This window comes from Pelobates fuscus, chromosome 4, assembly GCF_036172605.1.
Source record: "Pelobates fuscus isolate aPelFus1 chromosome 4, aPelFus1.pri, whole genome shotgun sequence".
Taxonomy (NCBI): domain Eukaryota; kingdom Metazoa; phylum Chordata; class Amphibia; order Anura; family Pelobatidae; genus Pelobates; species Pelobates fuscus.
Window position 1 is genome coordinate 30,884,263 of NC_086320.1, and position 19,989 is coordinate 30,904,251.

The 19,989-nt window shown below is 45.6% G+C and overlaps 1 protein-coding gene across 1 annotated transcript in view; it reads left to right on the top strand.

Moving 5' to 3' along the window:
* KCNQ3 (potassium voltage-gated channel subfamily Q member 3) overlaps positions 1-19,989 on the top strand; it is a 231,889-nt gene that overhangs the window by 173,083 nt on the left and 38,817 nt on the right. Inside the window, exons 6-7 of the mRNA XM_063451048.1 lie at positions 4,312-4,422; positions 19,103-19,198. Of these exons, the coding sequence (XP_063307118.1) occupies positions 4,312-4,422; positions 19,103-19,198 (207 nt within the window). The remainder of the gene's footprint in view (positions 1-4,311; positions 4,423-19,102; positions 19,199-19,989) is intronic.

Here is a 19,989-nt window from a genome sequence, read left to right on the forward strand (position 1 = left end):
ACTTGCAAACATGGAACAATTTTCCTGTAAGTTGACAAAAATGGTACAAGATTTATTGATTTATTTGAGTATCGAACAATAATCTCTAGACAGTTCTCTATCTTGCGGCAAGAGATTGTATTTTTGAAATCTGAGATTTGTAAATTATCTGGTAAACAAACTCAGGCTGGAACTGCTGCAAAGCCACTGCCACAGAGACATACTAGGAATGGCAGATGGATTACTGTAGGATCTGGTCGACTTAGAGTTGTGGATAAAAGGCATATTGCACAGTCTGTTGTTCTACATAATTCATTTTCTGCACTTTCAGAGTGTAATGGTGTCATGGAGACAGGCACTGAGGCTAGTGGTGTTGTGCAGAGAGGCACTGAGGCTAGTGGTGTTGTGCAGAGAGGCACTGAGGCTAGTGGTGTTGTGCAGAGAGGCACTGAGGCTAGTGGTGTTGTGCAGAGAGGCACTGAGGCTAGTGGTGTTGTGCAGAGAGGCACTGAGGCTAGTGGTGTTGTGCAGAGAGGCACTGAGGCTAGTGGTGTTGTGCAGAGAGGCACTGAGGCTAGTGGTGTTGTGGAGACAGGCTCAGGCACTGAGACTAGTGGTGTTGTGGAGACAGGCTTGGAGACTATGGTGAGGCCTAATAGAAAGCAGTTGTTGTTGGGGGATTCCATCATAAGAGGTGTGGAGATGGACAATGGTGGTCTTGTGAGGTGTCTTCCCGGAGCTACTGCTCACAGAGACAAGAGACGTATCTGTAATATTGTTAAGCGAGCAAAGCAGGAAGGGGAATTGGATGTACTTGTCCATCTAGGGACACATGACTTGGCTTGCAATGAGGTTTCAGAGGTTAACACTAAAAACTTCCACACTGTCATTCTCTGAAGTTCTGCCTGTGCATAACACTCAGAACGACAGGCGGATGCGTATTAGGGACTTTAACTTGTGGCTTGGTGACTGGTGTCGGGAGCAAAGATTTGGCTTTTTTTCTCATCGTAGCTCTGTTTGGAATGGAAATAAACTGTACAAAAAAGATGGTTTGCATCTTTCTCAAAAGGGAACAAATGTTCTCAGTGAGCAGTTCAGAGGTTTTGCTAGGATGTATTTAAACTAGGAGGGGGGGGGGGGGGCAAAAGGGTGATAAAACATCACTCCAATTGTCCACCAAAACAAGGACAGAAGGTGCCTGTAGCAAGTGTGTTAAAAAATGATAAGCTTAGAGTCATGTCTACAAATGCTCACAGTTTAGGGAAAAAGATCAATGAACTTGTGGCAATAATGGCAACTGATAGTGTAGATTTAGTCGCTGTTACTGAGACATGGTATAATGAGAAAAATGACTGGGACATAGCAATACCATGGTACTCTTTATATAGAAAAGACAGGGAAGGCAAGAAAGGGGGAGGGGTGGCCCTGTATGTGAAGGATAGCATAAAATCTAGCCTAATAAAAGTTAGTGAGGAGAACATAGAGTCCGTTTGGGTTACGTTAGAATTTGGTAATCACACAGTAACTTGTGTAAGTGTGATTTACAGGCCCCCAGGACAAATTGAAGAGTTAGATAATCTACTATTTGAGGAAATAGCTAAAATGACAATTAAGGGGGAAGTTATCATCATGGGTGACTTTAATCTTCCTGATGTGAATTGGAAAGCAAAAATAGCTGCTTGTGCCAGGAGCACACATATTCTAAACTCCCTACTGGGATTGTCTCTAAAACAAGTCATTGAGGAGCCAACTCGTAAAGAGGCCATACTAGATTTAGTGTTAACAAATGGAGATTTGGTATCAGATATTACTGTAGGTGATAGTTTAGGATCCAGTGATCATCAGCCAGTGTGGTTTAATATAAAAACAGTGACCGAGTCACACCACACAAAAACAAAAGTTTTAGACTTTAGAAAAACAGACTTTTCTAAAATTAGAATATGTGTAAAGGAGTCATTATCAGACTGGAGCAATTTAAATAGAGTCCAAGAGAAATGGGATTATTTAAAAGTTGCACTGCCGAAGGCAACAGAAAATTGCATTAGGCTTGTCAGTAAAAGCAAAAAATTCAAGAAACCTCTGTGGTACTCCGCAGATCTGGCCAAAATAGTAAAAAACTAAAAGTTAGCATTTAGTAATTATAAAAAAAAAAAACAGAGTGAGGAAGACAGAATGATCTATAAGATTAGACAGAAAGAGGCTAAGCAAGTTATAAGAGCTTCCAAATCACACACAGAAGAGAAAATAGCACAGGCAGTAAAAAAGGGGGACAAAACTTTTTTTAGATACATAAATGAGAAAAGAAAAGTAAAACAAGGATTAGTTAGATTAAAAACAAAAGAAGGAAGGTATGTAGAAGAGGATAAAGGTCTAGCTGACTGCCTCAATGAATATTTTTGTTCAGTATTTACAGATGAAAATGAAGGAAAGGGACCTCCGTTAAGAAAAAGGATAAATGAGTCATTTATTACACGTGAGTTTGCAGAGGAAGAGGTTCTATTTCAACTGTCAAAAGTAAAGACAAAGAAGTCAATGGGACCTGATGGAATACACCCAAAGCTATTAAAAGAGCTTAGTGGTGTACTAGCAAAACCATTAACAGATTTATTTAACCAAGCATTGTTAACAGGAGTAGTCCCAGAAGATTGGAAGTTAGCGAATGTTGTGCCCATTCACAAGAAATGTAATAGGGAGGAGTCGGGCAACTATAGGCCAGTAAGCCTTACTTCAGTAGTGGGGAAAGTGATGGAAACCATGTTTAAGGATAGGATTGTTGAACATCTAAAAACACATGGATTTCAAGATCAGAGACAACATGGGTTTACTTCAGGGAGATCATGCCAAACTAATCTTATTGATTTTTTTATTTGGGTAACTAAAATTATAGATCAGGGTGGTGCAGTAGACATTGCTTACCTAGATTTCAGTAAGGCTTTTGACACTGTTGCACATAGAAGGCTTATCAATAAACTGCAATCTTTAAGTTTGGATTCCAATATTGTTGAATGGGTAAGGCAGTGGCTGAGTGACAGGCAACAGAGGGATGTAGTCAATGGAGTATATTCAAAGCTTGGGCTTGTCACCAGTGGGGTACCTCAGGGATCTGTACTTGGACCCATTCTCTTTAATATTTTTATTAGTGATATTGCAGAAGGTCTTGATGGTAAGGTATGTCTTTTTGCTGATGATACTAAGATATGTAACAGGGTTGATGTTCCAGGAGGGATAAGCCAAATGGCAAATGATTAGGTAAACTAGAAAAATGGTCAGAGTTGTAGCAACTGGCATTTAATGTGGATAAGTGCAAGATAATGCATCTTGGATGTAAAAACCCAAGGGCAGAGTACAGAATATTTGATCGAGTCCTAACCTCAACATCTGAGAAAAGGGATTTAGGGGTGATTATTTCTGATGACAATGTCAGACAATGTAATAGAGCAGCAGGAATTGCTAGCAGAATGCTTGGTTATATAGGGAGAGGTATTAGCAGTAGAAAGAGGGAAGTGCTCATGCTATTGTACAGAACACTGGTGAGACCTCACTTGGAGTATTGTACGCAGTACTGGAGACCGTATCTTCAGAAGGATATTGATACCTTAGAGAGAGTTCAGAGAAGGGCTACTAAACTGGTTCATGGATTGCAGGATAAAACTTACCAGGAAAGGTTAAAGGAACTTAACATGTATAGCTTGGAGGAAAGACGAGACAGGGGGGATATGATAGAAACATTTAAATACATAAAGGGAATCAACACAGTATAGGAGGAGACTATATTTAATAAAAGAAAAACTACCACAACAAGAGGACATAGTCTTAAATTAAAGGGGCAAAGTTTTAAAAATAATATCAGGAAGTATTACTTTACTGAGAGGGTAGTGGATGCATGGAATAGCCTTCCAGCTGAAGTGTTAGAGGTTAACACAGTAAATGAGTTTAAGCATGTGTGGGATAGGCATAAGGCTATCCTAACTATAAGATAAGGCCAGGGACTAATGAAAGTATTTAGAAAATTGGGCAGACTAGATGGTCGAATGGTTCTTATCTGCCGTCCCATTCTATGTTTCTATGTTTCAAAATGTAAAAAAATTAATACCAACTCCGTTACAATGGCCACCATTCGTCCAGGATTTAGGAACTAACCAGTTCTGGTCTAGTGAGATGTTTTTAAAACATAAACCTGACTTCATTCATTTATAATGAACAATATACAATAGATTGAGCTGTGTTGTTTGATCATCACCTAAACCCTTATTTGGCTCACTGTTAATATAATGTTGCAGAGATCTACAAATGTCACATTGTCAATATCTGCTGTCATTGTATTTTTTTCAGATTACACTTGCAACAATCGGTTATGGAGATAAAACCCCAAAGACTTGGGAGGGACGTCTCATTGCTGCTACCTTTTCATTGATTGGTGTCTCATTTTTTGCACTTCCTGCGGTGAGTATTATTTGGAGTGGTTATTGTCCTCCGGGGTGGTCTTCTTTCTGCGATTCTCCATGCTATTGTGTTAGACTAAGTATTTTTATAAATATAGCAACAACAAAAAAACACAGTGGTCCGCACTCATGGGCAAATCCAAATACTACTTCACAAATGAAAAAAAGGTATAGAAAAAGTAGCACATTTACCGAAAAAAGTCATAGAAATAAATACACATGACAACACACTGTAACAGCAGTCCTCGTGTATTCTAAGGTAGTTCCAATATCATATGTACAAAAAAGTATCAAGTGTGTAAAATAACACAGTATCAAAAGGTAATTTAACAAATACTTGTTGCCCTCTGCTATCAATTCACAGAGGGGAACTTGGATTCAGTAATCACTTTTGAAGTAAGAATGCTCCAAGCCCGTAGTTATTTATGGTGGGCGAGGCCCCTGTTGGAGTAGCTATGGTTGCCCATTCTGTCCATTTTAAGTTTTGAATATCTAAGGCAGAATATAATGGGGACTTTTCAATTATTAATGGATCTGCATGGTTATTAACTTTCCAGCACCTAAGGGGTGTCAAGGGTGTGGGCTTTCTCAGATGTGTAAGCCTCGTTTTCCTAGTTACCTCTTTCTAAGATTCTGGGAATCTCTCTTCATGCCCATGTTTAGAAAGGTAGGGTGCAAAAGACGTTCAAGGCATCACTTACCATTTTCTGAGTGGTCTTCTTAGGTGGTCTCTCCCCTAAACAGTAGCTGCAGGTAGCTCATTCACTCGGTATTTATCTTTTTTCCCCCTTTGGATACTGTGTTATTTTACACACTTGATACTATTTTGTACATATGATATTGGAACTATCTTGACATACACGAGGACTGCTGTTACAGTGTGATGCCATGTGTATTTATTTCTATGACTTTTTTCAGTAAATGTGCTACTTTTTCATTGACTTTTTTCATTTGTGGAGTCTTTGGATTTGTCCATGTGTGCGGACTGCTGTGTTTTTTTCTGGCAATATTTTTGAATATTTGAGAAGGGTCCAGCACCAAGGAGTTAATTGTTAATCATATGGGGGCGTGGTTCCGGCTCTGACCAAGATGGCCGCGTGAGGAGAGGGCTCCGCTCCGCCGAACCCCCAATATAGCTACTATCAGCGGCACTATAGGTATAATGGGGCGCACCAAATGCCCAGAGCACTCCCTGACCCCGGGTTACCCCCAGCAGAGACCTCTGGACAGCTTTTTACAGCCTCAGCCCGGAGAGAGCGGGGACCTCGCGAGCCCCAAGATGGCGCCCAGCCCAGCCCGGGGCCGGAAAAAACTGCACTAGAGAGGACTGAAGGCACCCTCCGGGACCTAACTGCAGCTATGGCCACCAAAGCTGACCTGCAGGCCATAACAGCCACCATACAAGAAACGCTACGGACAGAGGTTGCAGGGCTCCGCATGGAGCTTGCCGCGCACGCAGGCCGCATTACCACGATGGAGGAGGCGGATGCGGCCCTCACAGCCCTCATGGCGTCCACTGACATTGCAGTTGCCAGACAAGGCGAGATGCTGCTAACCATGCGTCGTCACCTCGAGGATGTGGATAATAGAGGTAGGCGATGTAACATCCGCATATGTGGAGTCCCAGCGGCTGAAGGGGCAGAAGATGCTTCGGACACCCTCAAGGAGCTATTACATTCAATCATGCAGCCGTCACCGCCTCCACAGATTGAATTCGAGAGGGCACATAGGCAGGGCCGGCGCTACCATAAGGTAGAAGATGACGTCATCTTCCGGCGCCGGCATCCCTACGCGGTGCGCGAGGGAGCTGAAGAGGAAGCACACATGGGAGAGTGCTCCCTCGCGCCAGCCCGGGAGCCAGCCAGCCAGGGAGCCAGCCAGCCAGGGAGCCATCCAGCCAGGGAGCCAGCCCAGGAGCCCAGGAGCCCAGCAGCACCACTGGACCCCAGGGAATCCCTTCAGCACTTTAAAAAGGTAAGGAGGCTGGGGGATTAAATTAAAAATGTGTGTGTGTGTCTGCTAGTGAGTGTCAGTGTGTGTGTCTGCTAGTGAGTGTCAGTGTGTGTGTCTGCTAGTGAGTGTCAGTGAGTGTGTCTGCTAGTGAGTGTCAGTGAGTGTGTCTGCTAGTGAGTGTCAGTGTGTGTGTCTGCTAGTGAGTGTCAGTGAGTGTCAATGAGTGTCTGCTAGTGAGTGTCAGTGTGTGTGTCTGCTAGTGTCAGTGAGTGTGTCTGCTAGTGTCAGTGAGTGTGTCTGCTAGTGTCAGTGAGTGTGTCTGCTAGTGAGTGTCAGTGTGTGTCTGCTAGTGAGTGTCAGTGAGTGTGTCTGCTAGTGAGTGTCAGTGAGTGTGTCTGATAGTGAGTGTCAGTGAGTGTGTCTGCTAGTGAGTGTCAGTGAGTGTGTCTGCTAGTGAGTGTCAGTGAGTGTGTCTGCTAGTGAGTGTCAGTAAGTGTGTTACTGTGTGTCTCTTACTGAGTGTGTTTGTGTGTATTAGTGAGTCTGTTTGATGTCTGTTAGTGAGTGTGTGTTTGTCAGTGAGAGTGTATGTTTTGTAAGTGAGTGTGTATGTATATCTGTCGCTGAGTGTGTCTGTCAGTAAATGTGTGTGTCTGTTAGCTGGTGTGCATGCATCTGTTCGTGAGAGTGTGTGTGTGTCTTCAGCACTTACCTTTCTCTAGCGCCGGACTCCCTTGGCGCTGGGGATCCCTCCGCCTCTCAGCTCCGAATGCTCTTGCCGCGCACGCATTCAAACCGCCCATAGGAGAGCATTACTCAATGCTTTCCTATGGACATTCAGTGTTTTAGAATAGCGGAAGCTCCTCTAGCGGCTGTCAGTGAGACATCCACTAGAGGCTGGATTAGCCCTCGGTGAAACATAGCAGTTTCTCTGAAACTGCTATGTTTTCAGCTGCAGGGTTAAAACTAGAGGGACCTGACACCCAGACCACTTCATTGAGCTGATGTGATCTGGGTGTCTGTTGTGGTCCTTTAATTGTGTGTGCATCTGCATGCACTGGCGTACATACCGCGGTCGCAGGGGTCACAGCCCTGCAACCCCTGCGACCAGGTGACCACCGCCATGAGTTGCGGCCCCGGCCCGCGCAGAGTAAGCGCGAGGGGGGCACGGATCAATTTGCGCACTGGGGCCCCATGGGTCATGTGTACGCCACTGCACCTACCCTGGTGTCTGCCGCAGGCTGTGTGGAGGGGGCGAGGATATGAATGACATCATATCCCTGCTCCCTGTGTACCACACAGTGCGGCTGGCGCCCTGTGATGGGGCTGGGCTGCAGGACAGGACTCCAAGGAGCCAGACAGCATGCATCCAGGGGACAAGATTGAACTGATGTAAGTATGTAATTGTGTATGTCTCTGTATGTGTGTATGTATGTATGTATGTATGTAGGTCTCTGTATGCCTGTATGTCTTTGTATGTATGTTTCTGTATGCATGTATGTGTCTGTATGTTTCTGTATGCCTGTATGTCTCTGTATGTACAAATGTATGTGTCCGTATGCCTGTATGTCTCTGTATGTACAAATGTATGTGTCTGTATGCCTGTATGTCTTTGTACGTATGTGTCTGTATGCCTGTATGTCTCGGTATACCTGTATATATGTATGTGTCTGTATGACGGTATGTCTCTGTATGCGTGTATGTCTTTGTATGCCTGTATGTATGTATGTGTCTGTATGCCTGGATGTCTCTGTATGTATGTTTCTGTATGTCTATGTATGTATGTGTCTGTATGACGGTATGCCTCTGTATGTATGTCTATATGCCTGCATGTATGTCTCTGTCTGTGTCTGTATGTCTCTGTATGATTATTTCTGTGTTTGTATGAACCTTATTTTAAACGAGGGTGGGGGGGCACCAAAATGCATCTTCGCCTGTGTAACTAAAAATCCTAGCACCGGTCCTGCACATAGGGCCCTGCGACCCCGAAATGCGGAGGATGGACCAAGAGACCTCATTTGCTGCCTGAACTCTTTCCCGGTGAAGAATGCTATCATGGTGAAAGCCCGGGAACGCTCAACCTGGCCTTTCAGAGGGGCCCAGGTCTCGCTCTATAACAACCTGTCCCCTATCACTCTGGAAGCCAGGCGAGCCCTTTGCCCTGTAACGGCGACACTGCGGGAACATAATGTGATTTACAAATGGGGTTTTCCCTTTGCCTTGATGGCGAGGCACCAGAACCGGTGGATTACCCTAAATTGGCCGGAGGAGGTGCCGCGGTTCCTGCGCGAACTGGGCCTCCCATCACAGTCAGTCCCCAACTGGATCCTGGGATCACTGGGCCCTCCACCGAGACCACAGAGGGAGCCACGGCAGCGGAATGCGAGGGCTCCTGCTGCTTCTCAAGCTGGAAGACACAGGGATCCGACATCCCCAGAGGAATGCAATTCCCTACCTATGCTGATGTTGGCTGCTTGAGGCTCCTCGACTCCCAACCTCCAACAGCACCGGCTACTGACTTACTCTACTTTTGACCACGCAAACTGGACTCCCGAAATTGAGTGACTGCAACCCGTACCTACCTCGATCTCCCTGTGATGAGCGATACTGGCGTACAGTACGCCCTCAGGTACTTTGGGACATATTGTTGGGGATTGGGGTGGGGGGCGATTGGCAGGGACTCTCACACACGTGGATTCAACAATCAGAATACATAACGGCCCCCCTTGTTTCCAGACCCGGGACACTGCCTATGATTTGCTTGGCTGACAGGCTCTTGGGAGGGAGGACATGGGGGGCGAAGGGGGGGGGATATGGTCCATAACTGCCTGCTTGCCTCCCTGGATCCGGGTACTGCGACCGGGACACTGTGAAGTTACCGGAATCACTGCTTAGGCATGGGGGGGCGGCCTTGTTGGGTGGCGGGGGGGGGACTTAGGGGGGAAATGGTCGTATTTAACAGTAATTCTGCTGTTCATAATTGTTAGCTGCCATGTTTTGCCATGCCTACACCGACACAAGCGGTAACTTGTTCGCATAGATGTTGTAGGGGACACCCCCATGACGTTCCCACTTGTATCATTCTTAGCACCTGCATGCACACAACCGCCCACGAGGAGCCCGCCCCTCTAGCAATAACTCATACTTGGTCTCACATGCATACAGGCCTTCCCCTCTCTCCCCCTCTCCCCCCTTCCCCTCCCCCTCTCCTCACTTCCCCTCCCCCTTCCCCCATCGACCGTGACAATACACCGTGCCCTGTCTCATTTATCATGAGATAAATAGCTACAGACTCAGGACTCCAGAGGGATGTCTTAAGTTAAGTCAGGGGACCATGGTTACGGGCTCTCGTGCACGCTCACGTCTTGGTTTTTTTTGATACTTGTTACATGTCCCTCACTAACTAACATATTGGGTAGACAGACCGGCTGGGGATGATTGGATTGGAATGGGCGGGAGCTGTCTGGATACGCTCTGCGCTGGGGGGGAACTTGGGGAATGACGGGTTTCACTGGATACAGGCATGTTACCTTAGGCTCTCTTTGTGATACTTCATCCACCTAGCGATTGTCATTTATGAGCCTTTCCACTGATGGCGCTCCATAAGGGGATACATACAGCCCGTTTAGCATCGCACTTGGGGGGCGGTTAGGAGCAGGAGCCTACTAGCTCTCTGTGAGATCTCACTTGGGCGGAGCTCGAGTTACGCTTCCACACACGAATACTCGTGCTAAAAGTGGTGCAGCCGAACGGGGGGTACTTTGGTCTCCTGGGCTGGTACCGGAGCGAGACCCCACTCGTGTCGGCTACTGCATGAGACACCCCTCCTCCACCCGGGTTGGGGGAGTAGATTTGGGGCGGACCCAAACTCTGTGAGGGTATTGACGAAAAGGATACACACCACTTTTTAATTACCATAGGGACAGCTGGCCCCGTATCCCGGGCACCGAACCCGGACTCATTCTTATACTAATTACATCTATCCTCTGCCTTATTTTCCTACCCTTCCTCCACCCCTCCCCCCCCCCCTCCCGCCCCTCATTGGACCGACTAGCTCACTGATTGAGTGTCTTACTCGGAACCTCAAAAAGCTCTTGCTACCGGCACGCTTGGAAACTATGGCTTACCGCAATATGCCCCAGAAGATTATCACACAGAACTGTAGAGGACTCAACATCCCTGAGCGCAGGACACACCTGCTGAGAGAACTGAAGAAAAAACATGTGTCGATTGCCTTACTTCAGGAAACTCACTTCAAGGAGGGGACGCATCCTAGACTACGGAATAGGCACTACCCCAATAATTGCTTTTGCAACCATCCCACGTCACAAAAAACCGGAGTGGCCATTCTCCTGGCGGCTGACCTGGAATTTAAAGAACTAGACCGAGTGCAAGATTCGCAAGGAAGATACCTCTTCCTTAAAGGTGTCATAGCTGAGAAGATATATACAATAGCCTCCATCTATGTACCCAATAAGAGGCAGGCCCCCTTCTCCGAAACACTCTTCACCAGCTGGAAGACTTCTCGGATGGGATCCTGATAGTGGGTGGTGACTTCAACGCCCCACTTGACCGGACACTGGACTCCTCAACGGGTCACAGCTGCATACCGCAGCGTACTATCAGGTCCATTGAACGATCGATGGAAGCCTTGAGACTGGTGGACTGTTGGAGGATGCTACACCCCTCGGTGAAAGACTTCACCTACTATTCAGCGCTTCACAACCGATACTCGCGCATCGACTATCTATTTGTCGCTCAGGAGGGCCTCTCTCACCTATTAGGGGCCGACATCACTCCGGCCACTTGGTCGGATCATGGATCTGTTGAGATGGAATTGGACTCACCCCTGTACAAACCAAAGGGGTGGACCTGGAGACTAAATGAGGCCCTGCTACTAGACCCGGATACCAAGGCATTTGAGCAATATTTTCGAGAAAACGATACTCCAGATGTCTCCCCGATATGCCTGTGGGAAGCTCACAAGAGCGTGATCCGCTGCACATTTATACGCATCACAGAAACGGAAGGCGTATATGCGTGAAATGACTGAGCTACATCGCACAATCTCGACACTAGAGCGCAACCATAAAAGATCCCAGCTGAATGCGGTTTACGGTGACCTGATGGAACACTTCTCCTGAAAAGACACCTCAGATCGGTGCAACGAACTAAAGGCTTTTATTACGCACATGCTAATAAAGGTGGCAAATACCTTGTCAGGCTACTAAAGGGCCCTATGCCCCATAGGCAAATTCGCAAGATACGCCTGTCCTCGGGGGAGACCGCTCCCTTCCCACAGAGGATCGCGGAGGAATTCAGAATTTTTTATGAGAACCTCTACAATTTATACATGCCTAACGGGGATACTGAGGCTGCGAGGAACCTCATGAAGATACGGGACTTCTTGTCTGAAACGGTCACGAACAAGATTGACCAAGAATCAGCGTCAATACTAGACATGCCAATCAGTGTGGAAGAAATAGCCGCGGTTCTTAAAACATCCAAAACTGGCAAAGCACCTGGCCCAGATGACTTCTCTTTGGGATACTATAAAGGCTTCTCGGGACTGCTTCTGCCGCGGCTAACCGATGCTCTCAACGCGGTTGGTTAGGGGGGGACCCTGGGTAGGGAATCAGTGGCGGCCACCATCACGGTCCTTCTCAAGCCGGGGAAGGACCCACTACACTGCGGTAGTTACCGCCCGATTTCATTGCTAAATGTGGACTCCAAATTATTTACAAAAGTGCTAGCAACCCGCCTAAAACATCTTCTGCCCGACTTGATACACGCTGACCAGACGGGATTCATTCCTGGGAGGGAAGCCAGAGACAGCACCCTGAGACTGTTCTCCATCCAACATCACGCTAGGAGAAAGGGAGCCCGATTATTGCTACTATCGACAGATGCGGAAAAAGCATTTGACCGGGTCAACTGGACGTATATGATGGAGACGCTGACTTGGCAGGGCTGCGGTCAGCGACTTCTCACGTGGATCTCGGCCCTGTACACAGACCCCTGAGCGACCGTAAGAATCAATGGGGCCACAACTGCTGATTTCGCAATCCGTAATGGAACCAGGCAGGGGTGCCCACTCTCGCCGTTGCTGTTCGCGCTCACCCTGGAGCCTTTCTTGCAAGCAATCAGGCTAAATCCGAATATACTGGGCTACGAATGGCAGGGAGTGCAACACAAAGTGGCTGTTTACGCGGACATCCTCCTTTTCTTTGTCAGTAACCCCAGAATCACGCTGCCTTGCCTCCTCTCAGAATTCGATAGATTCGGACAGATGTCCGGATTCAAGCTTAATATTTCGAAATGTGAGGTTCTGAACGTCACACTCCCCACGGAGGAATTCCAATCCTTGGAGTCGCAATTCACATTTCAATGGTGTTACGGCAAAAGGAAGTATCTGGGCGTCTGGGTGACCACAGAACCGGGGGATATCTACGATCGCAGCTATACACGCCTCCTAAAGAATATTCTTGCAGACCTAACTAGTTGGTCGTATCCACATATCACACGGCATGGCAGGGTTGCCGCTATTAATGAATATCCTTCCAAGGATCCTATATCTCATGCAAACGATACCCCTTGTCATACCAGCGACTTTTTTCTCCGCCCTGAAAACGGGGGTGATTAAATATATATGGCGCGGGGGACGATCCCGGACTCGACATGATATCATGTGCCGACCGAGGATACATGGTGGGTTGGCGTTGCCTGATTTCAAGAAATATCATCAAGCTATGGTTTTCCAATGCATACTGGACTGGCATTTAACACCGACAACTAAACAATGGGTGGTACTGGACAGGGGCCTCATTGGTCCGATGCTGGAGGTGAAGGTGTGGGGGAGACCTGGGAGACAAACCACTCTTGAGAACAACAAGGGGATGGTCTTGCAGACTCTGCATAGCTGGCAGGCACTGAGGGGGCAAGAACACGTATCCCCCACACCCAGCCCGATGCTGCCGATCACACATAATGAAGCTATAGTGGGTGGGCTCCCGGCAGGAACATGGCCCATCGTGAGTGCGAGCGAATACATACCCATACATACAATCCTTGCAGAAGGGAAACCACGGGATCTCTCATCACTGCTAGGGGACAGGCCGCGGCCATCTCTTCTCCAATTTCGGTACCTACAACTGAAACATTTCCATGCCTCAATTTCACACAATGACCGATTACACGGAGACCTTACATGGTTCGAAGGCCTCTGCGACCGGGGTGCCGAACTGGACCACGCGATCTCGACACTATACCAACACTTGCTGATCGGAGGCGCACCTGCACCGATGACATTCAAACGGCAATGAGAAGAACAACTCGGGAAAACACTCACCACCCAACAGTGGGATGTAGCAATGCTATGGCAACATAAGAGTTTTATGAGCTCCTACTATCAGGAAATGAACTATAAATTAATCTACCTTTGGTACAGAACGCCAGTACTACTACACCGAATTTTCCCATCACTCCCCCCCGTGTGTTGGAGATGTCAAGAGGAACGAGGCACGGTGATGCATATATGGTGGGAGTGCAGGGATATCACCCCCTACTGGGACATGATCAACGACACGGTGACGCTTATCCTGGGAGACATACCAGAATGGAATGCGGAATTGGCATTGCTACACATCTCAACTCAACCCATCTCGGTGTACAAGAAGTCGATATTACAACACCTGCTTAATGCCGCAAAGGCCAACATACCGGCCCACTGGAAGACGAATACGGTGCCTACTAGACAAGAATGGATCCGCAGGGTGGAAGATATCCAGGGGGCAGTGGAAGCCCATGCCACCATAACGGGTCGGGGAACCAAGCATGCGGAAATGTGGACGCCTTGGTTTTTATATATTGGCAGGTACCGGCAAGAGGTGGACACTCGGGGAAACACTGCTCGGGTACCAATGCTCCCTACCCCTTGATTCCCTTTCTCACCCCCATCTTACAGACCACCGGGGCCCGGTGTACCTGGGAACGGGGCCAGACGGACCGAATACAGGACAGACAGACAACACAATTTGCCTAATGAGTGACGATGACGTCAACGGACGGAGACTCAGGGGCTAGAGCTTGACAAAAGACGGCAGATCCTGACCATCCGTGCAACCGTCAGGGACTCTTCTTGCCCTGGCTGCCTAACAGGCTGGTTGAGACCTAATTCACCTTACTGACCCCATGACAACAAGATTGACATGCGCCCACTACACGTACGCATAACAGGGACAATCGCCCCCGGCAGAACACCGACGACAACACGTACTAGCTAAACACGGGTAATCCAACGGTGTAGGTAGGGGAAGAGAATCATGGGCAATACTCGAGCTCTGCTACAAGTGACTGTCATGGGGGAAGAGTCGGCGCTTGTAGTAGAAATGGGCTACATGTACATGCACAAGTAAGCAGTGAGCAGAGGTTTCCTGACCTTGGAGTGATAAGCGCTCAGATAACGAATTATGCAGAAAGGGGCACCTAAGCACCCTAAAACGGGTGGAAGCTTCTAAGACACACACCCCAGGAAACAGAAAAGGTCACATTTACGACACTATGACATGTACGGACGGTTTGGTGGGCTTCCCGGCCGTGCTTCACCATCCTATCTTCACTCGCTCGATTTTATATGGAGTTACTAACGGGACCCGCAGGTCTCCTCTACTCTGATAAGTTACTAGACAGCCTACTCTATACCTCCTATGGCGACAATTTATTATTAGACACCCTAGGTCATGTTTGAGAATGATGGGTCTCGACCATTCGCTGTGTTAATACCAAGAGTTGCTGTATTTTGCGAGTACACACACATACATGCTCACATACACTGATACATCACTCTAGGTCAAAGCTCACATACTACACTTCCAATTATGGAAAGGGAACACAGAACTTATAAACTCGACAGTCATTGGAGCTTACGATCCTAACGTGAATTGTTACGATGTTATTATATTGGATTTACAAACCTTCTTGTTTTTTATGACTTATATCGTTAACATTGGACTTCTTGCTGGCTAGCGAGCCTGATTATTGCTGACTTTCATGACTCAATAAACAAGATTTACAAAAAAAAAACATTGTTAATCCTATTAGTCCTGATACAGCCTCTTAAAGGACCACTCTAGGCACCCAGACCACTTCATCTTAATGAAGTGGTCTGGGTGCCAGGTCCTTCTAGGGTAAACCCATTTTTTCATAAACATAGCAGTTTCAGAGAAACTGCTATGTTTATGAATGGGTTAAGCCTTCCCCCTATGTCCTCTAGTGGCTGTCTCATTGACAGCCGCTAGAGGCGCTTGCGTGCTTCTCACTGTGATTTTCACAGTGAGAGCACGCCAGCGTCCATAGGAAAGCATTATGAATGCTTCCTATGTGACCGGCTGAATGCGCGCGCAGCTCTTGCCGCGCGTGCGCATTCAGCCGACAGGGAGGAGAAGAGGCGGATCGGAGGAGGAGAGCAGGAGGAGATCTCTCCGCCCAGCGCTGGAAAAAGGTAAGATTTAACCCCTTTCCCCTTTCCAGAGCCGGGCGGGAGGGGGTCCCTGAGGGTGGGGGCACCCTCAGGGCACTCTAGTGCCAGGAAAACGAGTATGTTTTCCTGCCACTAGAGTGGTCCTTTAATCAAATGTATTATTTTTGAGTGAGGGATCCCACTTCACCAAATTTATGTTAAAGTATTTTTATGTTGTTTCTATTACAGCAATGTTATATTAGGAATGTATGCTAATAATATTCTCTCTGTTGATAGTGATTACATATACATTCCATAATGTATTCATTTTATACAGATACCTTAGCATCTATGGAAGGAATGTATAAAAACTATTGTGTTCAATTTCAGCCAATCAACTGCTATCCATTGTGTTGAAGATAGTATACAGAGAGACACTATCCTACTAGAGTAGATTTAATACTCCTTTAGTGACCACAAGGTGACCAAGCAATATTTTGATGGTACTGGATGTTTGTCATACATTCATTTTATAATAATGAATGCATTGGTTGGACAAGAATTATGGAATTACTTTGGTTGGACAAGAAAGGATCTTTAGTTTGAAATACAATGACATCTTCCTCATTTACATAGTTTCCAACATTATTAATTACATAATTCAGACATGGATGGTGTGGCCATGTCAATGAGCTGTGCTTGTATTTTCTAATCTGACATATCTAGTGATACCCGCTGACTAACAAACTGGTGATGCTGAGCAGTTTCAGGTTTTCCCAAGAACCTGGAGAATGATAGAAAACTATAGCAATAGGAATGCAAACCTTCATTCCTAATGATAAGGTGTCCCTGTCCCTAGATCTCTATATTTGTAATAATTTGTAATAGATAATTAAATTTATTTACCTTTTATTACTCTTGAAAAAAAAAAATGTGCATTTGTTCTTAATTGCCACAGACATATGTCTTTTGAAATGCCTGTAATTATTATCGTGGCATAGTAAACTTGCCTGTCAAGCTTTTGCACAACTAAAATAAAGAATTAAAAAAAAAAAAAAAAAAAAAAAAAAATTATTTACCTTTTTCCAGTGCTGAGGGAGCGTCTCCAACTACCTTTAATGTTACGAAGGACGCATGATATCCTCCAATCCACTGCTTTTCTTAGAGGAGCATTGGGGACATAAAGCACATGCACGGCTACTGCTGCCCACTTCATAGCTTTCTCACAGGAAAGCATTATTATCAATTCCTGTATCATGTGACCAGGTTTTACTTGGTCGGTGCACCGGAAGCGCCAGTAGTGGCTGTCATATTTGACATCCACTAGAGGTGGACTTAACTCTGCAATGTATACATTGTAGTTTCTAACAGTGTTTTACATTGCAGGGTTAAAAAGACAAATACATTGCACCCAGACCACTTCATTGAGATGAAGTGGTCTGGGTGATTATAGTGTCACTTTATGCTTTTCTTGCTAAGTTTTCCCTTAGTTTTGTGATGTCAGACCCAGCTTGTAGACTAGTTTTCCAAGAATCAGACCTCTTTGGAAGTGAACTTCTATCTGAAAATTACTCAGCCTAGTGCTAAGCTTCCATTCTCCTCTGCAGAGCAGAAGATAGACCTCACCCAGCCTCAGCTGCAATCCACCTCTATGAAGCTGGAGGAGATAAACTACTATGTGAAGCTAATTCCTTCAGCAATTACTGGCTTCAGTCTTCATGACAGCCAAATGGTGTAACAAATAAGTTTAAGCCAGTCCAGTGGTAAATTCCAGCCCTTGTGTGCCAAATTTGATAGAACAATGAGGTTGATATAATCCACATCCCAGATGTGTACATTAGAGGGACCTGGGATCGCCTGTGCCTCATCTGCAAAGTCCAAGGAATTGAGAAATGTTTTCACATTCACCAAAACAGTACTTTCTGGTTGTCTTTTGATCTACAATTAGTTAATGCTGTTTATTCCATTTGTATGAAATATGTATTCACTTGAAATCTTGGTGGAACATGGGATATATTGCCTCCAAATACCTATATTCTAAAACATAGTAGAATGGGTTTCAGATTGTAGCATGGTTTGATTATTGACTGCTAGCAATATGGTGAAAGCAGATCAACATGTCTTTAGGAACTTGGTCTGCTGCTGTGGGTGATTTAGGCAGCCTTGTAAAACCATCAGGCATTGATTTTTTTTAGCTTGTTTAGAGGAAAAAACTAATTGTCAGAATAGTTGGGGTAATTCTTCATAGTCCAAGGACTCTGGAAGACCACACTTTGTATCATCTGCCAAGATATAATCAGAGTAAAGACTTTAACTTTTTAAATCCACAGCTTCAAATAACCTTGTTATGATCCAAGGTCCTGTCTACGCACTGCCTGGTCCTCTGCAAACATCCACTGGATTTTGTCCATTATGGCCTGCAGAGAAAGTGTTAGGATCACCTATTAGGCTTCCAGTTGTGGTTCCAATCTGGCTCAGGAGAGATATACTTAACATCCTCTTCCTCCTTGTCTGGCCTGGCTTCTATTGTAGGTTTAAGCATTTGATATGTTGTTAACAGATCTTTCTTGCCCATTGCAAGAGTTTGGAGCAAAAATCCGCATTTAAAGACGCTTTAAATCTCTTAAAGACATATCGTTTGGGGTTCATACATTGGCTTCATTCAGGAATTGTCCCCAACAGATTACAACTCTTCAGTGACTGGGCTCTCATTCTCCGAGTTCATTTGCACTTTATTCTAGAATATCAATCTAAAGTTAGAATCTCCCTATGTGCCAGAAGTCCATATGGTATGTATACACCATGAGAGAGCAGCTGGAAGCCAAAGGATGGTCTGTGTCAGTGACCACATTGTCTGACAACTGTTCGTTATTTTATAGTGTGGGAGAGGAACACGCAACCCCCAGAGTGCATTGGGTATTTATAATGCTTGAAAATATTTGTGGAAGGGGCTCATTTCAGGCTAGTTTCTGTTTGAATCTCTGTGCATTGTGAATGACCTGAAATAAATAATAAATCAACCAGATGTGCCTTCCTTCAAAAGTTGACATCCGCCTGACAACTCCGATGACATGTGGCTTGTGCTGTGTGTGTTTTCTCTTTTGGTTTCATGCTGCTTTATTGCACCTGGTGTCTAAGGCATCTTACTTAATGTAATGCCCTGCTGATTCGTAGAGCTGTGAAGAAATACATGTCACAAATTTTGCATGGTTTCACCTATCAATCCAAAAATGACAGCCTATGAATCACTCTTTCTTGTTTTTTTTTCCAGGGAATCTTAGGTTCTGGCCTGGCTCTCAAGGTTCAAGAGCAACATCGTCAAAAACATTTCGAGAAAAGAAGGAAACCAGCAGCAGAGCTAATTCAGGTTTGTTTTTTTAATTCTGCAATTATATAACTGATACAAACAATGGCCAGATTGGAATCTTCGTACACGTCAGTGTATCCGAAGAGAAGAAAAGAAGACTCATAGGGTAGTAAGGTATAAACACCAAAACGGGTGAGTTTTCAAGGTTACACTCACAAAGAGACTGCAATTTCAAGCTCATCAATGTAATGTTGATTTCATATTGACAGATGAATGGCACATGTGAGGAAACAAAAGTGAAAATATAGTGCAACACAGTACATGTATCAAAACATGCACTTTATTAGATTGCACTCACAGGATAAAAATCATGAAAAGCCCATCAACAAATGGTCCTGAGTCCACCGAATCTTGTCCCGGGATATAGTTTAAGTGGTGTCCAGGTCCAGTATGTAGATAAGATAAATAGGAAAATACCACAGTGTCAGGATTACAAGTTGATCCAGCACGTAGAACTGTATCACACCTAGAACTAAAAGGTAACGTCTTACAGGCCTTATAATGGCCGGACTTAACGTACCAAAGAAAAGTCAGAATACTTGCCGAGGTCAGGGACACAGGAGAGACAACAATGAGGGAAAGCCAAAAGTCAGGGATACCAGAATACAGGGAAGTCAAACGAAGCCAAAGTCAATAAACAGAAATAAATGCTCAGGAACACACTCTTGGACAACCACTAGAGAAACCACGACAGGGCAATGATGAAAAAGCCTAAGGAGTTTAAATAAGAATATTTTAGCTCCGATTGGCCAAAATCGGCCTTTGACCCCGGAACGTGCGCGCTCGTCTTC